This window comes from Oncorhynchus kisutch, linkage group LG4, assembly GCF_002021735.2.
Source record: "Oncorhynchus kisutch isolate 150728-3 linkage group LG4, Okis_V2, whole genome shotgun sequence".
Taxonomy (NCBI): Eukaryota; Metazoa; Chordata; class Actinopteri; order Salmoniformes; family Salmonidae; genus Oncorhynchus; species Oncorhynchus kisutch.
Window position 1 is genome coordinate 66,403,211 of NC_034177.2, and position 18,009 is coordinate 66,421,219.

Here is an 18,009-nt window from a genome sequence, read left to right on the forward strand (position 1 = left end):
CAAGTGAATTACACCGTGGGGCCCTAAAGAGGGTCCCCACACGTTAGACTGGCCTCCTGTCTATTCGTTCCACTGAAGATTATAGTCAGTCTTACACTGTACACATGCGAGATACAAAGAATAACAGATGCAAACTACAATTGGAAAAAAGTTTATTAGGGAGAAAACGTGGGTGATGCAGAAGAACATCATCTCTATCACTCAACAGAAATGAACACACCTCACCTCATGCTTACTGCATGCGTCCTAGGATGGGTTGGATTTGCAGGGGCTTGACAAAGCTGTCAAAAGTGAAAGCGGCATAGAAACACAGAAAAAAAACACAGAAATACAGTAAAAGCCATGATGGTAGAAGGCTAGAAGCTAAATGAACAACTTGTGGCTGTCCTGATAAGCAATGAGTCACATCAACATGCTGAAAAGCTAAACAATACTCAAACTCTCCGTTGAGTTTACCTGTTCTCCTCATGGACATATGTTATGTTGCTGCTTTGTGAATAAGCTACACACTTGTAGTGTGATTGCACAATACACTATGCTCCTTAAATGAATCATCATGACAAAAGAAGTCTCAGCATAAATCAGAGTTATGGAGGTCTATTGTGTTTACTTTGTCTCCTTCTCTCTCTCTCTCTGTCTAAATTAAAGAGCCCAATATTGAGCTGCGTGGTTCGTTTCATACACACTTTCCTATTAATTAATTCAACCCAAGGAAAAGCTGACTGCATCCCAAACCTTTCAAAAAAAAGTGATGGTTTTTGTTTATGTAATTGTATATATTCGTGCGTGGTCTTTTATCTGCACATCTGGGTCTGTGGGGCATGCTATTCACAGGTCGTCAGTCTCCCCATCGAAGGGCATGGTGTCCAACTCGATGTGGATGCTGCTGGGCTCACCGCTCCCCACCCAGCCTATAGGAGTGCGGTTGAAGGAGGGTCGAGCGCCAATCTCATGCTGGTATACTACAGCCAGTTCAGGCTCATCATGGGCCACCTCATGGGTGTCTGGCAGCTGGAAGGTCATGAGCTGAGAGGCCTTATCAAAGCCCCCAAACGGTGTAGCACTCCTAAGACCGATAAAGTGATGGGCAACAAAAGAAGATCAGACTAATAAGTTAAATGAATCTTCTAAGGCAACTTTTGTACATGTGTGTCACATACATGGATGGACAATACAAAGAGTCTGAGTTTGAGAGTAAATGGGTGGGCTCCATTACTTCATACTCTTTTCAAATAAATATATATTTTTTTAGATGCTATGGAGTCAACCAAGCAAAGCATAGAGGGGACTGTACCTGTTGAAGGACTTGAACTTGGGCAGATCATGGTGGGCATGGGGGCCTGGCATATGATATCTCATGCTGGATGTCAGCTCCTGGTTGCCCTTCATGGCCTTTTCCCATGGTGATACGTATGAGGGGACAAAATCATGCCTCTTCTTGGCCTTGTCTAAGGCCACTTCTACTCCATGACTACCTGTAGGAAGAAAACAGCGAGTCAGGAAACCAGATATTCTATCACATGATGTTCAAGCCTCTTTGGAATAAATCTCCAGGAAAAGTCAAGTCAGGCTAAATCTGATATATTGATTGCACTGCACTCCCTTAATTCCAAAATCACTTGTTCTAATCTCGTGAGTTGATATTAGCGGATACTGACCATGACCATGTTCTCCTGGAGCAACATCATCATGATGTCCATGGTGTCCATGCTCTTGACCATGCTCATGTCCCTGACCATGACCATAACCATGCCCATCTTTGCCTGGTTTGGGAGGGGGCACAGGAGGGCCTGCCTTCTTTTCCACCATGTGGCCATTAGCGTCCAGCATCATTGTGCCACCCAGGCTGGGGACCAACTTCTGGAAGTTCTCCTGAAATTAAACACACAAGTAAGACAAGCTTCCAACCTGGGTGGTTGTTGAGATATGATAGCTTGTACTTCCTTCCCTCATCCATTGCCAATTTTCACTGCAATTGTTTTACATTAAAGCTCTTTGGACAGAATTTCTACATGAACTATATATAATACTAACATGTATTATTGTTATATCAAGTTTTCTTAATTTTGACTTGGATGATTGACCTCCTTTTTCTTACCATAGACTCGCTGCTGAAGAGGTCAGGGTTATTCTCGTATATGAACTTCTCCACACGCTTCTGTCTCCTCTGGAACATCTTGGAGCCCTTGTTGGTGAAGAGGTTCAGCTCTTCCAGCATGGTGTCCTTGGGAGTCTTGATCTTCGTCCCCAGGTCAAACTCTGACGCCTCAGGCTCTGACTCATACTCTGCAGATGAGAAATGTTCACAGTCTATTAATTTCTCTTGTTGTTTCTCGACATTATACTGTATAAGGCTCTATTCCATTCACCTTATTTATCCAGGTTTTCGGGATAAATCAAAAACATAATTATTCTGGTTCAGCAATTGTTCAAACTTGGATTATTGGACTCAACAATGTCTGCAGTGTGATACAAAAATACACTCATACACGCAATGTATCTCCCTATGCAGAAAGAATCTTACCTGTGGTTTGAATTGGTTCTACGGTTTGCTTAGCATTGTTTGAATGAATGTTAAAGTACTTTGCGTGCATCATATTTCATCTAGAAAACACATCTGTGTGGGTGTGACGTGATCTCTACATCTCAGCAGAAATTACACTCAGTGCAGATGGTTGCCTAGGAGGGGGATGCTCTCAGATTCTTGGTATCATTACGGTGGAAAATTCATAAATCTCTCTGCCCAAAGATGAAGTGGCTGTTCTTCAACAATGTGGCTGTTGAAGGAGAGAGAGCAGAGAACAGCTCATCCCCGAGTTTGGGCCTGACTCTGACTGAGGCTTTATGGCTTTATGAGGTAAGGCCTGAGTCGTTTTCATGTCTGTGTTGTCTATATTTGTTCTGTTCTCGGTGCTTATGATCCATTGGTCAGAAGTCACAGGGTGTTGAAACAGAGAGGATGGGTGAAGGGAGAAAGTCTTCAATCTGTAACACTGCACAGGGAAGACGTTCCACAACAATTCTAAAGCTCTGGAGCACAGTATAATAATACAATACCTATATAACAGTAGGCTATAGTACTAATATAATACATATGTGTCTTTTATACTTTTTTTGTAGTAGCCTGATCATTCTTTGCTTTGTTCTTTATCTATCTATCTATCTATCTATCTATCTATCTATCTATCTATCTATCTATCTATCTATCTATCTATCTATCTATCTATCTATCTATCTATCTATCTATCTATCTATCTATCTATCTATCTATCTATCTATCTATCTATCTATCTATCTATCTATCTATCTATCTATATATCTATCTATCTATCTATCTATCTATCTATCTATCTATCTATCTATCTATCTATCTATCTATCTATCTATCTATCTATCTATCTATCTATCTATCTATCTATCTATCTATCTATCTATCTATCTATCTATCTATCTATCTATCTATCTATCTATCTATCTATCTATCTATCTATCTATCTATCTATCTATCTATCTATCTATCTATCTATCTATGGTAAGCTCTTATGTCAAATGTTCTCTGTGTGTAAAAAAAAAAACAGGTTTTCGGATAGCAGCTGATTATTTACATAGCACCATTAGGCCTTAGAACTTTGTTATGAGAACATTCATCCCACACTGTTTTGACTAAGCACATCCTCTCAACATGACATCCTTTTAGTTCCTGCTAAGAAGTTCTTGCCACCCTTTTCCATTGCAGGAACTGTCACTAGATAAACACGCATCAACTCTGATTAAATTTGGTGGATTTAATAATTTCGCACTCCTGTTTGTTTTCCTGGCAATAAATTCTGCAGTTCAAAAGGACTATGCTTGTGTCTCATTGACTTTTGTGCCATTACTATTTTGCAATGTTTGACAGTGCCATTTTTATGTTGACTTTAAAAGTCAACACTAGTTATGTGATTCAAATTTCATTTCTGACTATATCTGTTATAAGCTACAACAGAAGTGGCTTCTCTGGTGGGGCGGAATACGTTTGAATGCTGAAGCTAGCTGGCACAGCCACAAATTAATCAAATCTGATTTTAAACCTAACCCTAACCTTAAAAGGGGCAATGCAGTTAAAAATGTGATATCTTCAAATGTTTTCCTAACGCCCACATGATCAGACTGAGCATTTCACAGGTCAAAGGAGTCTCAGGGAAGTACATGATCAAAAATATATTGTGGAGTTATTTTCATTAAATAAACACACACAGTGATTTATTAGACATGCAGTGATGATTTCCAAATAAAATGACAAAGATTGCATGGGAACTTTAACCCCAAACTTAATCACACTTCTTACAAATATACTTAACCCTAACCTTAAATTAATTTCATAACTTTTTACAATATAGTCTCTTCGGACTTTGCAGCTGGCCCATCTTGCGAAAATTCGCTCAGTTCTGCGTTAAGGACTAGATTTATCTCAATAAACATGAACCTGCTGTTAAAACACAGCTTTCTGCATAGGCCTTATTGCTACATCTGTCAGGACACTTAACACAAAAAAGTATGAAGTGCACAGCACAACTGAAGTGAAAGGGCAGCACAAATTTACACTTTACTGATGTCAACGGAGACTACTATATCTACTTGCACGCAGATCTGGAGCACTTAATGGATGGCGAGGAAAAACACCTGTCATAATTTTCATTAAAAATCATCATGCCATCGCTGTTTAATGAAGCATGGATCCTAACAGCTGAGAGGGAGGGGAGAGTAAACCATTACTGCAATGATTATAAAGGACAGATCGTATTTGTGCTGTGAAATCTAGGAGATAAATGTTTGTGTGTGTGACAGGGCGCTAGTCATTAGGACATGTTAAGTGTATCCATGTGGAGGAGCCTCTTTGACAAGTGTCCCCCTGCCCGCCCTCTCGGTTTACCAATTAGTTCAGTATGTTACTCTTGATAATACCACAGGCTCATATTGATAAATGTTACTGAGCAGAATTGATGTATGGTACTGTGCGGTCTCTCACATAACTTTGGGAGATCTCATTATCTTTTTTTGATGATATGTGAGCAATGTACCTTTGTACATGCAATGTGTTGTGTTTATGAGCTCACATGTTCGTGCCTTACCATCTTGAGTGACATGTGACAGGTCAGTGATGATCTTAGAGGGCTTTTTCCGCTTGTTAGGTGGGGCAGGTGTTCCATGAGGCATGACTGCAGACTGAGAACACATGTAAACAGGAAGTTAGAAAAGGTCACAGGACATACCAAGCTACTGTATAATATGTCTGGATTTAGCTTATATATATATACAGTACCAGTCAAAAGATTGGACACACCTACTCATTCTCCATTGTAGAATAATAGTGAAGATATCAAAACTATGAAATAACACATATGGAATCATTTAGTAACCAAAAAAGTGTTAAACAAATCAAAATATATGTTATATTTGAGATTCTTCAAAGAAGCCACACTTTGCCTTGATGACAGCTTTGCACATTCTTCACATTCTCTCAACCAGCTTCACGAGGTAGTCACCTGGAATGCATTTCAATTAACAGGTGTGCCTTGTTAAATCAATCAGTTGCGTTGTGACAAGGGAGGGGTGGTATACAGAAGCCCTATTTGGTAAAAGACCAAGTTCATATTATGGCAAGAACGGTCAAATAAGCAAAGAGAAACGACAGTCCATCATTACTTTAAGACATGAAGGTCAGTCATTCCGGAACACTTCAAGAACTTTGAAAGTTTCTTCAAGTGCAGTCGCAAAACCACCAAGCACTATGACGAAAGGAAGACCCAGAGTTACCTCTGCTGCAGAGGATAAGTTCATTAGAGTTAACTGCACCTTAGATTGCAGCCCAAATAAATTATTCACAGAGTTCAAGTCATAGACACATCTCAACATCAACTGTTCCGAGGATACTGCGTGAATCAGGCGTTCATGGTCAAATTGCTGCAAAGAAACCACTACTAAAGGATACCAATAATAAGAAGAGACTTTCTTGGGCCAAGAAACTTGAGAAATGGACATTAGACCGGTGGAAATCTGTCCTTTGGTCTGATGAATCCAAATTTGAGATTTTTGGTCCCAACCGCCGTGTCTTTGTGAGATGCAGAGTAGATGAACAGATGATCTCCACATGTGTAGTTTCCATCATGAAGCATGGAGGACAACGTGTGATGGTGTGGGGGTGCTTTGCTGGTGACACGGTCTTTAATTTATTTAGAATTCAAGGCACACTTAACCAGCATGGCTACCACAGTATTCTGCAGCGATACGCCATCCCATCTGGCTTGCGCTTAGTGGGACTATCATTTGTTTTTCAACAGGACAATGACCCAAAACACACCTCAAGGCTGTGTAAGGGCTATTTGACCAAGAAGGAGAGTGATGAAGTGCTGCATCAGATGACCTGGTCTCCACAATCACCCGACCTCAACCCAATTGAGATGGTCTGGGATGAGTTGGACCATAGAGTGAAGGAAAAGCAGCCAACAAGTACTCAGCATATGTGGGAACTCCTTCAAGACTGTTAGAAAAGCATTCCAGGTGAAGCTGGTTGACAGAATAACAAGAGTGTGCAAAGCTTTCATCAAGGCAAAGGGTGGCTACTTTGAAGAATCTCAAATATAACATCTATTTTGATTTGTTTAACACTTTTTTGGTTACTACATGATTCCATGTGTTATTTCATAGTTTTGATGTCTTCACTATTATTCTACAATGTATAAAAAAAAAAAATTTAATGAGTGGGTGTGTCTAAACGTTTGACTGGTACTGTATATATGTGTATATATAGTCTCTCTGTAGCCACTCAATAGCAGAAAAAAAATAATTGTGGAAAGGCAGCACAGAGAGAGGAGATCGGGGATTGGAGTCCCTCTAGTGATAATCTCTAACCATTGCACTATGTTGGGACCCACACTTATGAGGCCATGCTTCTGAGGGCATGAAGAACACGTGCAGACTGCACCCTGCTCCTTTTCCAAGTTCAGAGTGGCTTCAGATCCATAACATTCCCCGAGCCAAGAGATGTCCGTCCGTGAGAAAACATATAGCCCACTGTAAGTTTCTGTTTTGTTTGATCTGACAACTCTAGAAATTAGAAAGGTTTAACACAGAGTATACTGTATGCCTACAGTGGTTGCAGTAAACACATTCCTCTTCGTGAGCTGATGAGCACACACTACCAAGACTTTCAGATAAATCCAATTTGCAGTAAACACATCGATCCAATTTGATGGATACGATGAACATGGCTGTAATCATAGATTCTTAAAGTATGTATGAATCTGACACAGGAACTCTGTAGTCTAGGTTGTTAGGTGACGCTTGAAGACATGGAAGATCTCAGTTGGGATACAGTACAAGCACCACACCGCCCAGCATGTTTATGTCTCACAGAGCCCCTTTCTATATACTGTAGTTCTCCTTTCAACCATACTGTTCTGTATCTACTGAGAGTCTGCAGCTTCTTGAAGACCCACTCTGTGGCAAACTTCGCATCACATCGACTGACTGTAACCTAATCCACCAGAGCTATTTTCAGCCAAGACCTTTTAGCGGCGAGTAGTGGCGTCAGTGTACTATCAGATGTGTGAGACGCAATGGACACTCATATACAAACACATACACATTGGCACAATTGTCAAGAGAATGATCTAATCTTCCCAAAATTAAAATGAAGATGTTGAGGGGTGATAGGTGGGTGGATTAGAGAAGGTATTGTGGGGGAGGACTTTGTAAATCCCCTGTAAAATTATCACCAGCTGAGGACCCCAGCACTCAGGTTTCACCTCCCCAGCTGGTTATTCCAGGCTTTGCACACCATATAAAATGTGCTGTTGGACAAAAGGGGAGCAGTCAGCACATTCTCTCAGAGCCTGCCTGCGTCTTTGAGTGATGGGCAAATTCTAAAAATGTTCAATGAACATCAAGATCACTTCACCATGCCTTCAAAAGCACTTTATATCCCATAAATGAATAAATAATGCCTTCCTTATTGAGTCAAGGTCTTCAAACATAATTTCAATTCTCATGTGTAGTTCTTTTTGAATGCTATAGGTGAAGATTTTGCACAACTGTCTTTGCTTTCCAGTTTGCCGTTGACGGCCAAGTCATGCATGCAATTGGTTAGTAAAATCAAGCTGATGGCATGAACCACTCACCCAGTTTTTTAAAATCCTTATGTTCAAGGAGGTCTAGTAATACCAGTAGGAGATGAAGGCTGCAGGTTAATCTTAATCAGAAGTTTACAAATCCCAGGGTGCCTCTGACCTGTGGCTGGACTCAGATCCCAGGGAGTGTGAAATCCACCCTGAGCTTGGATGGAAGATCTTTGAGGGGGGGCTGGAGGGAGGGGGGGGGGGGGTTGAGGTTGGGGTAAAAGCAAAAGTAAAAGTGGGGGATGAGGGGTGAAAGTGCTGATGGGGCTATCAAGAGATGGTCCGGGGGGCCTATATATAGAACCGGTGCAGGGTGGGGGGGAGTCTAAACTTAGTTATAATAGAGCCTCAAAGGACGGAGGAGTGTCTGAGGGTGTGATTTGGGGTTGGCGTCATTGGTTTGCCCATTTTCCCCTTCATTAATTAACTCCAACCTTCCAATAGATTATCAGTTTTCTGTCAGGCAAAGGCGTCCTTGCTGTTCTATGGTATTCGTGGTCATATAGCCTCCTAAACCAAAGTGGGTGCTGATTTGTTGGCTCAGACAAATCCACAGCTCTCTCCATGGCTTAATGGCTGAACGTTTTTTAATATATGTGCCTGTTAGTGTTATTCGATCCATACATTAGACCAGGGTGTGATATTTTGTAGATTGGTTACTTTACATACTCAATTCATAGATAATTTCAAGTTCTCCCATTTAAGCATGTCTGTACAAATCTGTACTCCGTATCACAGTGAAAGCCGGGGTGATGTAGCCTACTGTAGGGCAAAAATCAGGCCAAAAGGATGAGTGAAGAACAAAAATCAAAGTGAAGAGTGCCATCACACATCTCACCCACACATTGCTATTTGCTCTTTGTGATGATTCATTTTACAGTCATTGTCACAGCTTCTCTCTCCCCTGTGTGCTCACTAGAAGAGAAGTGAGTCAAATGTACCATTTGCACCTTGCCTCTTCATTTGAAACATTTCCATTAGTAAGGGAGGTTAACAGTGACTCAGGAGGCCTGAATTTTTAACCTTGACATCTGACCTTGCGGCTTGCAGTGCTTCACTGTTAGCACCAGGAGCTTGTCTACTAAGATTGAAGGACGGGTTATGTTGTGTTATGGTGAATTGTTGTGTTACAGGAAACAAATCAATTAATCACAAATAAAACTGCTGGCATAATATACTGTATTTCCCAGCTCATAATAGATATCGTTATTCATTTCCCACTGTTCTCATTTATATCTCAAAACCTCACCCTCTGCATTGGACCCAGTAATGTTTTTTTCTGCACTCAACATTTCAGCCTTGGAATATCCGTCACAGATATAGACTACTACTGTAATACTACTGTTATACCATTTCCTCATATCATAATATTATTTTAAAAATTCTACCCAATTGCGATCTTGTCTCATTGCTGCAACTCCCCAACGGGCTCGGGAGAGGCAAAGGTCGAGTAATGCGTCCTCTGAAACATGACCCGCCAAACCGCGCTTCTTAACACCCGCCCGCTTAACCCGGAAGCCAGCCGCACCAATGTGTTGGAGGAAACACCGTTCAACTGACGACCCAGGTCATCCTGCAGGCACCCGGCCCACCACAAGGAGTCGCTAGAGCGCGATGAGCCAATTAAAGCCCCCCCCGGCCAAAACCTCCCATAACCCGGACGACGCTGGGCCAATTGTGCTCTGGCCCAATGGGACTTCCGGTCATGGCCAGTTGTAACACAGCCTGGGATCGAACCCGGGTCTGTAGTGATGCCTCAAGAACTGCAATGCAGTGCCTTAGACCGCTGCACCACTTGGGAGGCCTCCTCATATCATATTCTGACTGGAATGTAAAAATGAGCAGCCATAAATACTTTCTGGATATTAACAGCCCTATATATAGGTGGCAAATGGAAAAGATGCCAGCTAAATGTCTCCACCAGACTGTCTGTTTTTTAGCATATAATGTATGGGTTTGTAGTACCCTTCACCAATAAGTTGTGACCTAGTGCAAAGGGGTTTCAGAATGAGTTGAAAAATACAGCCCATAGCACCATCATGTGGTGCATGGTTGTCAGGATTTCACTGTTACATGTATGTGCATTCACTAGTTTACATATTGTGGAAATAGAGATTGAGCGGATATAATTTAGTATTTTTGATATCCTACTATTAGACCATGATAACATTCTTAGGGACAGTTTCCTGGCACAGATTAAGCGTAGTCCTTGACTAAAAAGCATGCTCAATGGAAATTCTATATCACTGTCAAATGTTTTGTCCACAACTGGGCTTAATCTGTGTCAGAGAAACTGTTCTCATATGTTTAACTAATAGAATCAATATGTTATTGGCAGACAACCTGGGAAAAGGAAAGCTCTATTTAAAATCAAATCTAATTTTATTTGTCACGTGCTGAATACAACAGGTGTCGACTTAACCGTGAAATGCTTGCTTACGAGCCCTTCCCAACGATACAGGGACAAATAGTAACATAGGAGGAACAAAAGACACAAGAACGGAGTTATATACAGGGATTACCAGTACCAGATCAATGTGTATGTACATTAAGGTAGGGTATAGTGAAAAGGCATCAGGATAGATAATAATGATAATAATAATAGGACTAAAATAAAGAACCGAGTAGCAGTGGCATATAATGAGAGTATTGTGTGTGTTTGTGTTGTGTGGGTGTACGTATGTAGTGTATGTGAATGTGTGGGGTGTGTGAGAGTGTGTGTGTGTGTATATATATATGTGTGTGTGTGTGTATATATATAGTCTTGTGAGTGTGCATAGAGTCAGTGCAAGATCGGGTCAGTGCAGATAGTCCGGGTAACCATTCATGAACTATTTAGCAGTCTTATGGCCATTTAGCAGTCTTATGTCTTGGGAGTAGAAGCCGTTTCAGAACCTGTTGGTCCGAGAGCTGATGCTCCGGTACCGTTTGTCAGACAGTAGCAGAGTGAACAGTCTATGCTTGGGTGGCTGGAGTCTTTGGCATTTTTTCGGCCTTCCTCTGACACCGCCTGATATAAAGTTCAGGGATGGCAGGGAGCTCGGCCCCAGGGTTGTGTATTTGCCATACCAAGCGGTGATGCAGCAGGAAAGATGCTCTCGATGGTGCAACTGTAGAACTTTTTGAGGATCCGAGGGCCCATGCCAAATCTTTTCAGCCTCCTGAGGGGGAAGAGAATTTGTCGTGCTCTCTTCACAACTTTGAGAGTGTGTGTGGACCATGTTAAGTCCTTAGTGATGTGGACGCCAAGGAACTTGAAGCTCTCGACCCACTCCACTACAGCCCCATCAATGTGGATGGAGGTGTGTTCTCCCCTCTTTCTCCTGTAGTCCACTATCAGCTCATTGGTCTTAGGTTTGTTGTCATGGCACCACACTGCTAAGTCTCTGACCTCCCCCTGTAGGCTGTCTCATTGCAGGCTGTGATCAGGCCTACCACCATCATGTTGTCAGCAAACTTGATGGTGTTGGATTCGTGCGTGGCCATGTAGTCGTGGGTGAACAGGGAGTACAGGAGGGGACAAAGCACACACCCTTGAGGGGCCCCAGTGTTGATGGTCAGCGTGGGGTTGTTGCCTACCCTCACCACCTGGGGCCAAGCCGTCAGCAAGTCCAGGATCCAGTTACAGAAGAAGGTGTTGAGTCCCAGAGTCCCCATCTTGCTGATGAGCTTGGAGGGGACTATGGTGTTGAATGAGCTGGAACAGCATTTCCCCTCTTGTCCAGGTGGGTGAGGACAGTGTGAAATGCAATTGAAATTGCGTAATCTATGCATCTGTTGGAGCGGTATGCAAATAGGAGTGGGTCCAGGGAGTTTGGGATGATGGTGTTGATGTGTCACAACCAGCCTTTCAAAGCACTTCAGAATTACAGATATTTCTTTTTAGTCCTGTTTAGCTGTTTACATCAAAAAGTTATATCAAATGTGTAGGCCTAGTTGGCCTGTATACAGGGCCTTCGGAAAGTATTCAGACCCCTTGACTTTTCCCACATTTTGTTACCTTCTTCTAAAATGTATTAAATTGTTTCCCCCCCTCAGAAATCTACACACATTACCGCATAGGTTTTGAAATTTGGACAAATTTCTTACAAATAAATTGAAATATCACATTTACATAAATATTCAGACCCTTTTAATCAGTACTTTGTTGAAGCACCTTTGGCAGCGATTACAGCAGCTAGTCTTCTTGGGTATGACCCTACAAGCTTGGCATACCTGTATTTGGGGAGTTTCTCCCATTCTTCTCTGCAGATCCTCTCAAGCTCTGTCAGGTTGGATGGGGAGAGTTCCTGCACAACTATTTTCAGGTCTCTCCAGAGATGTTCGATCGGGTTCAAGTCCGGGCTCTGGCTGTGCTACTCAAGGACATTCAGAGACTTGTCCTGAAGCCACTCCTGTGTTGCCTTTGCTGTGTGCGTAGGGTCGTTGTCCTGTTGGAAGGTGAACCTTCACCCCAGTCTGAGGTCCTGAGCACTATGGAGCAGGTTTTCATCAAGGATCTCTCTGTACTTTGCTCCTTTCATCTTTGCCTCAATCCTGACTAGTCTCCCAGTCCCTGCAGCTGAAAAACATCCCCACAGCATAATGGTGCCACCACCATGCTTCACTGTAGGGATGGTGCCAGGTTAACTCAAGACGCGAGGCTTTGGATTCAGGCTAAATAGTTCAATCTTGGTTTCATCTGACCAGAGAATCTTGTTTCTCGTGGTCTGAGAGTCTTTAGGTGCCTTTTGGAAAACACCAAGCCGGCTGTCAGAGATGATTGTACCCTTGCCCAGATCTGTGCCTCGACACAATCCTGTCTCAGCGCTCTACGGACAATTCCTTCAACTCCATGACTTGGTTTTTGCTCTGACATGCACTATCAACTGTGGGACTTTGTATAGATAGGTGTGTGCCTTTCCAAATCATGCCCAATCAATTAGATTTACCACATGTGGACTCCAATCAAGTTGTAGAAACATCTCAAGGATGATCAATGGAAACAGGATGAACTTGAGCAAAATTTTGAGTCTCATAGCAAAGGGTCTGAAAATGTATGTAAATAAGGTATTTCTGTTTTTTTATTTTCAATAAAAAGCTGTTTTCACTTTGTCATTATGGGATATAGTGTAGATTGCTGAGAAAAAAATAATACTTAATCCATTTTAGAATAAGGCTGTAACGTATCAAAATGTGGAACAAGTCAAGGGGTCTGAATACTTTCCGCAGGCACTGTATAACCTACAGGTGGTTATTGTGAGATTGTTGCACAGCAAATTGGCCAGTGTTGATTTTTCAGTGCAACATTTCTAGTGATTCAGGAGTTAAATTCAACACTCAGTGGTGTAAAATAACCCCCAGTGTTGGTGTTAATAAGTAAATGATTGTTTTACACATGTGGAGGGTCAAACAGTCCCTACAAAATCACACACATTTCCCAGCATGCTTTCCTTCAGGTAGATTTTTTGGGATTGTTTTTAATATCTGTGTTTTTGAATGTATATTGATTGATTGAGTAATACTATGCAACAGAAACATAAATAACACACATTTTTCTAAACTAATCCAATCAGCTAGTTAGATTTAAGGCACCTGTTACTGAAATGGTTGTCCCAGTTTAAATGGTTTAGGTAGTGTTTTTTAATGTAAGTTTCCTAACAGTCAGTCATTCTGAATACAGGTTGCAGGTGAATCCAAAATCCAATTGTTGGATACCCTAACTCTGACTGGATTCCAATAGGAATTACACATCACTTTGCAAGCAAGCACATTGTGACTTGCAGGCCTGATGTGGCTTGTAAACCAGGAGTTTCCTAACGCCACTGTGCTAGGTTAGAACTGCCATCAACTAGGCCAATACGTATGGCCTGCTCGTCGAACATCTCATTCTAAAGACATGGGCGTTAATATGGAGTTGGTCCCCCCCTTTGCTGCTATAACAATCCCCACTCTTCTGGGAAGGCTTTCCACTAGATGTTGGAACATTGCTGTGGGGACTTGCTTCCATTCAGCCGCAAGAACATTAGTGAGGTCGGTCACTGATGTTGGGCAATTAGGCCTGGCTCGCAGTTGGCATTCCTATTCATCCCAAAGGTGTTTGATGTGGTTGAGGTCAGGGCTCTGTGCAGGCCAGTCAAGTTCTTCCACGCCGATCTCGAAAAACCATTTCTGTATGGACTTAGCTTTGTGCACGGGAGCATTGTCATGCTGAAACAGGAAAGGGCCTTCCACAAACTGTTGCCACAAAGTTGGAATCACAGAATTGTCTATAATGTCATTGAATGCTGTAGCGTTAAGATTTCCCTTCAATGGAACTAAGGGGCCTAGCCCGAGCCATGACAAACATCCGCAGACCGTTATTCCTTCTCCACCAAACTTTACAGTTGGCACTATGCTTTGGGGCAGGTAGCATTCTCCTGGCATCCGCCAAACCCAGATTCGTACGTCGGACTGCCAGATTGTGAAGCGTGATTCATCACTCCAGAGAACGCGTTTCCACTGCTCCAGAATCCAATGATGGCTAGCTTAACACCACTCCAGCCAACGCTTGGCATTATGCAAGGTGACCTTAGGCTTGTGTGCGGCTGCTCGGCCATGGAAACCCATTTCATGATGCTCCCAACAAACAGTTATTGTGCTGACGTTGCTTCCAGAGGTAGTTTGGAACTCGGTAGTGAGTGTTCCAACCGAGGACAGACGATTTTTTAGGTGCTACATGATCAGCACTCGGTAGTCCCATTCTAGGAGCTTGTGTGGCCTACCACTTCGCAGCTGAGCCGTTGTAGCTGCTAGACGTTTCCACTTCACAATAACAGCACTTACTGCAGCTGTAGCAGGACAAATATTTGACAAGCTGACTTGTTGGAAAGTTGGCGTCCTATGACGGCGCCACATTGAAAATCACTGAGCTCATCAGTAAGGCCTTTCTACTGCTAATGTTTGTCTATGGAGATTGCATGGCTGTGTGCTCGATTTTATACACCCGTTAGGTGTGGCTGAAATAGCCAAATCCACTAATTTGAAGGGTTGTCCACATACTTTTGTATATATAGTGTATATGTAATGTACTGTAATATAATTACATTTTTATTGAAAACATTCGCCTAGGAACTCACTACATGAAAGCCTTACGCCTTTAAAAGTAGAGTTCAACAACCATGTCTCTGTCAATAACAAATACAGTCATTGGTGTTAACTGTACAATTTACTCAAAAAGAAAAGGCATCCTGGGAAATATGCAAATTAGGCGTCACACCATACAGTGTTAAAACAACAAACATTATTTACTGTAACACTACAGGTGTTAATTTCAAAGCAAAGTGAGTCCAGTTCACTCTAAATCAAGCGTTACGTTTTACACTGTAGGTGTTGCGTACTACTCTACAGAAGAACTATGCAAACACCACAATCAAGTTCCTTTGAACACTTTGGGGAACACTGCAACAGTGTTAAATCTTTAACACTTTCAGAAGTGTTATTTTAAACCAGTATATTGGGACTCATATGTTTACGGATAAAAGTGCACATTTGACACTTTCAGACTTGTACGCCATTGATTTTCCTGTGTAGGCTTCCAGTGACTTCAGACGTTTCCTCCATTTCTTCCCCATTTGGCGCCAAACACAGATTGACAATTTTTGCTAATGTTCGTGTCCGTTGCCAGCATGTACAGTGGGGCAAAAAAGTATTTAGTCAGCCACCAATTGTGCAAGTTCTCCCACTTAAAAAGATGAGAGAGGCCTGTAATTTTCATCATAGGTACACTTAAACTATGACAGACAAAATTAGAAAAACAATCCAGAAAATCCCATTGTAGGATTTTTATGAATTTATTTGCAAATTATGGTGGAAAATAAGTATTTGGTTACCTACAAACAAGCAAGATTTCTGGCTCTCACAGACCTGTAACTTCTTCTTTAAGAGGCTCCCCTGTCCTCCACTCGTTACCTGTATTTATGGCACCTGTTTGAACTTGTTATCAGTATAAAAGACACCTGTCCACAACCTCAAACAGTCACACTCCAAACTGCACTATGGCCAAGACCAAAGAGCTGTCAAAGGACACCAGAAAGACCTGCACCAGGCTGGGAAGACTGAATCTGCAATAGGTAAGCAGCTTGGTTTGAAGAAATCAGCTGTGGGAGCAATTATTAGGAAATGGAAGACATACAAGACCACTGATAATCTCCCTCGATCTGGGGCTCCACGCAGGATCTCACACCGTGGGGTCAAAATGTAACACACTACGCCGCCAGGGACTCAAATCCTGCAGTGCCAGATGTGTCACCCTGCTTAAGCCAGTACATGTCCAGGCCCACCTGAAGTTTGCTAGAGAGCATTTGGATGATCCAGAAGAAGATTGGGAGAATGTCATATGGTCAGATGAAACCAAAATAAAACTTTTTGGTAAAAACTCAACTCGTCGTGTTTGGAGGACAAAGAATGCTGAGTTGCATCCAAAGAACACCATACCTACTGTGAAGCATGGGGGTGGAAACATCATGCTTTGGGGCTGTTTTTCTGCAAAGGGACCAGGACGACTGATCTGGGTAAAGGAAAGAATTAATGGGGCCATGTATCGTGAGATTTTGAGTGAAGCAAGGGCATTGAAGATGAAATATGGCTGGGTCTTTCAGCATGACAATGATCCCAAACACACCGCCCGGGCAACGAAGGAGTGGCTTCGTAAGAAGCATTTCAAGGTCCTGAAGTGGCCTAGCCAGTCTCCAGATCTCAACCCCATAGAAAATCTTTGGAGGGAGTTGAAAGCGTGTTGCCCAGCAACAGCCCCAAAACATCACTTCTCTAGAGGAGATCTGCATGGAGGAATGGGCCAAAATACCAGCAACAGTGTGTGAAAACCTTGTGAAGACTTACAGAAAACGTTTGACCTCTGTCATTGCCAACAAAGGGTATATAACAAAGTATTGAGATAAACTTTTGTTATTGACCAAATACTTATTTTCCACCATAATTTGCAAATAAATTCATTAAAAATCCTACAATGTGATTTTCTGGATTTTTTTTCTCTCATTTTGTCTGTCATAGTTGAAGTGTACCTATGATGAAAATTACAGGCCTCTCTGATATTTTTAAGTGGGAGAACTTGCACAATTGGTGGCTGACTAAATACTTTTTTGCCCCACTGTATGCCTGGCTACACACATATTCTTGTTGCTAAAAACGTACCGAACATCCATTGCATTTGTTATATAAAGAGCAATCGTGAGAATAAATTGTAACATTGTTTATTCAGTTCAGTTACATTGTATCGCAGACCTGTAGCCTACCACCGCAGATTTTTAGAGGACTGATGCTTTGCATCCCCTGTCAAGACCATAGGGACTAGACCGCCAATGATCCACTATTTTACACTTCCCTAGGCCTACAGTTGATCTAGCCTATGCAGCACGGAATTAGTGGAAACCAAGACTGTTCTCAGGGCAGACCTCGTTGTAGCTAGATATGCTTGAGTTGCATCGGGGACAATTTTAGCATTTTAGCTAACCCTAACCCTTTTCCTAACCTTAACCTAATTCTCCTAACCTGCCACATGAATTATTCTAACCTGCCACATTACAGTTTCTCTCAGTCGCTTTGGTGCATTTCTTAGATCAAAAGTGCAATTCTTGATACTACTTGTACAAATTCCAAATCATCTAGTCACTTGTGCACATCATTAGAGCAATTTCTTATTCCTTTGAACAAATTGCAATTGATAATGTGTCAGCTTTTTTCCACATTATCAATTGCTCATGTCATGTTGATCAAAATATAGTAGATGGTTCTCTGTTGAATAGGCTTACCCCTCAAAACATCTAGGCATTAGTTCCTTGCATAAGCCATTACATGCAAAATTTTTGAACTATTT

At 42.0% G+C, this 18,009-nt stretch overlaps 1 protein-coding gene across 2 annotated transcripts; it reads right to left on the bottom strand.

The window, feature by feature from the left end:
- Positions 1–135: 135 nt before the first annotated feature.
- LOC109889869 (myozenin-1) lies at positions 136–8,420 on the bottom strand. 2 transcript variants are annotated; one of them, XM_020481647.2, is made up of 6 exons: positions 8,160–8,420; positions 5,112–5,205; positions 2,099–2,286; positions 1,659–1,872; positions 1,295–1,475; positions 136–1,066 (listed from the first exon to the last, which is right to left on the bottom strand). In XM_020481647.2, the coding sequence occupies exons 2-6, from the start codon at positions 5,194–5,196 to the stop codon at positions 829–831; spliced, it is 906 nt and encodes a 301-aa protein (XP_020337236.1). In that variant the 5' UTR covers positions 5,197–5,205; positions 8,160–8,420; the 3' UTR covers positions 136–828. The 2 variants fall into 2 exon arrangements, with proteins under 2 accessions (XP_020337236.1, XP_031679284.1); XM_031823424.1 differs by having other exon boundaries at positions 1,737–1,872; positions 8,160–8,324.
- Between the last annotated feature and the right edge of the window lie 9,589 nt (positions 8,421–18,009).

Coding starts and splice junctions, on each gene's coding strand:
- LOC109889869 (XM_020481647.2), bottom strand. CDS start 5,196: ATGCCTCATGGAACACCTGCCCCACCTAACAAGCGGAAAAAGCCCTCT. Junction 1,476..1,658: donor TCCAGGAGAACATGGTCATG/GTCAGTATCCGC, acceptor TTCTTCCTACAG/GTAGTCATGGAGTAGAAGTG. Junction 1,067..1,294: donor AAGTTCAAGTCCTTCAACAG/GTACAGTCCCCT, acceptor TATCGGTCTTAG/GAGTGCTACACCGTTTGGGG.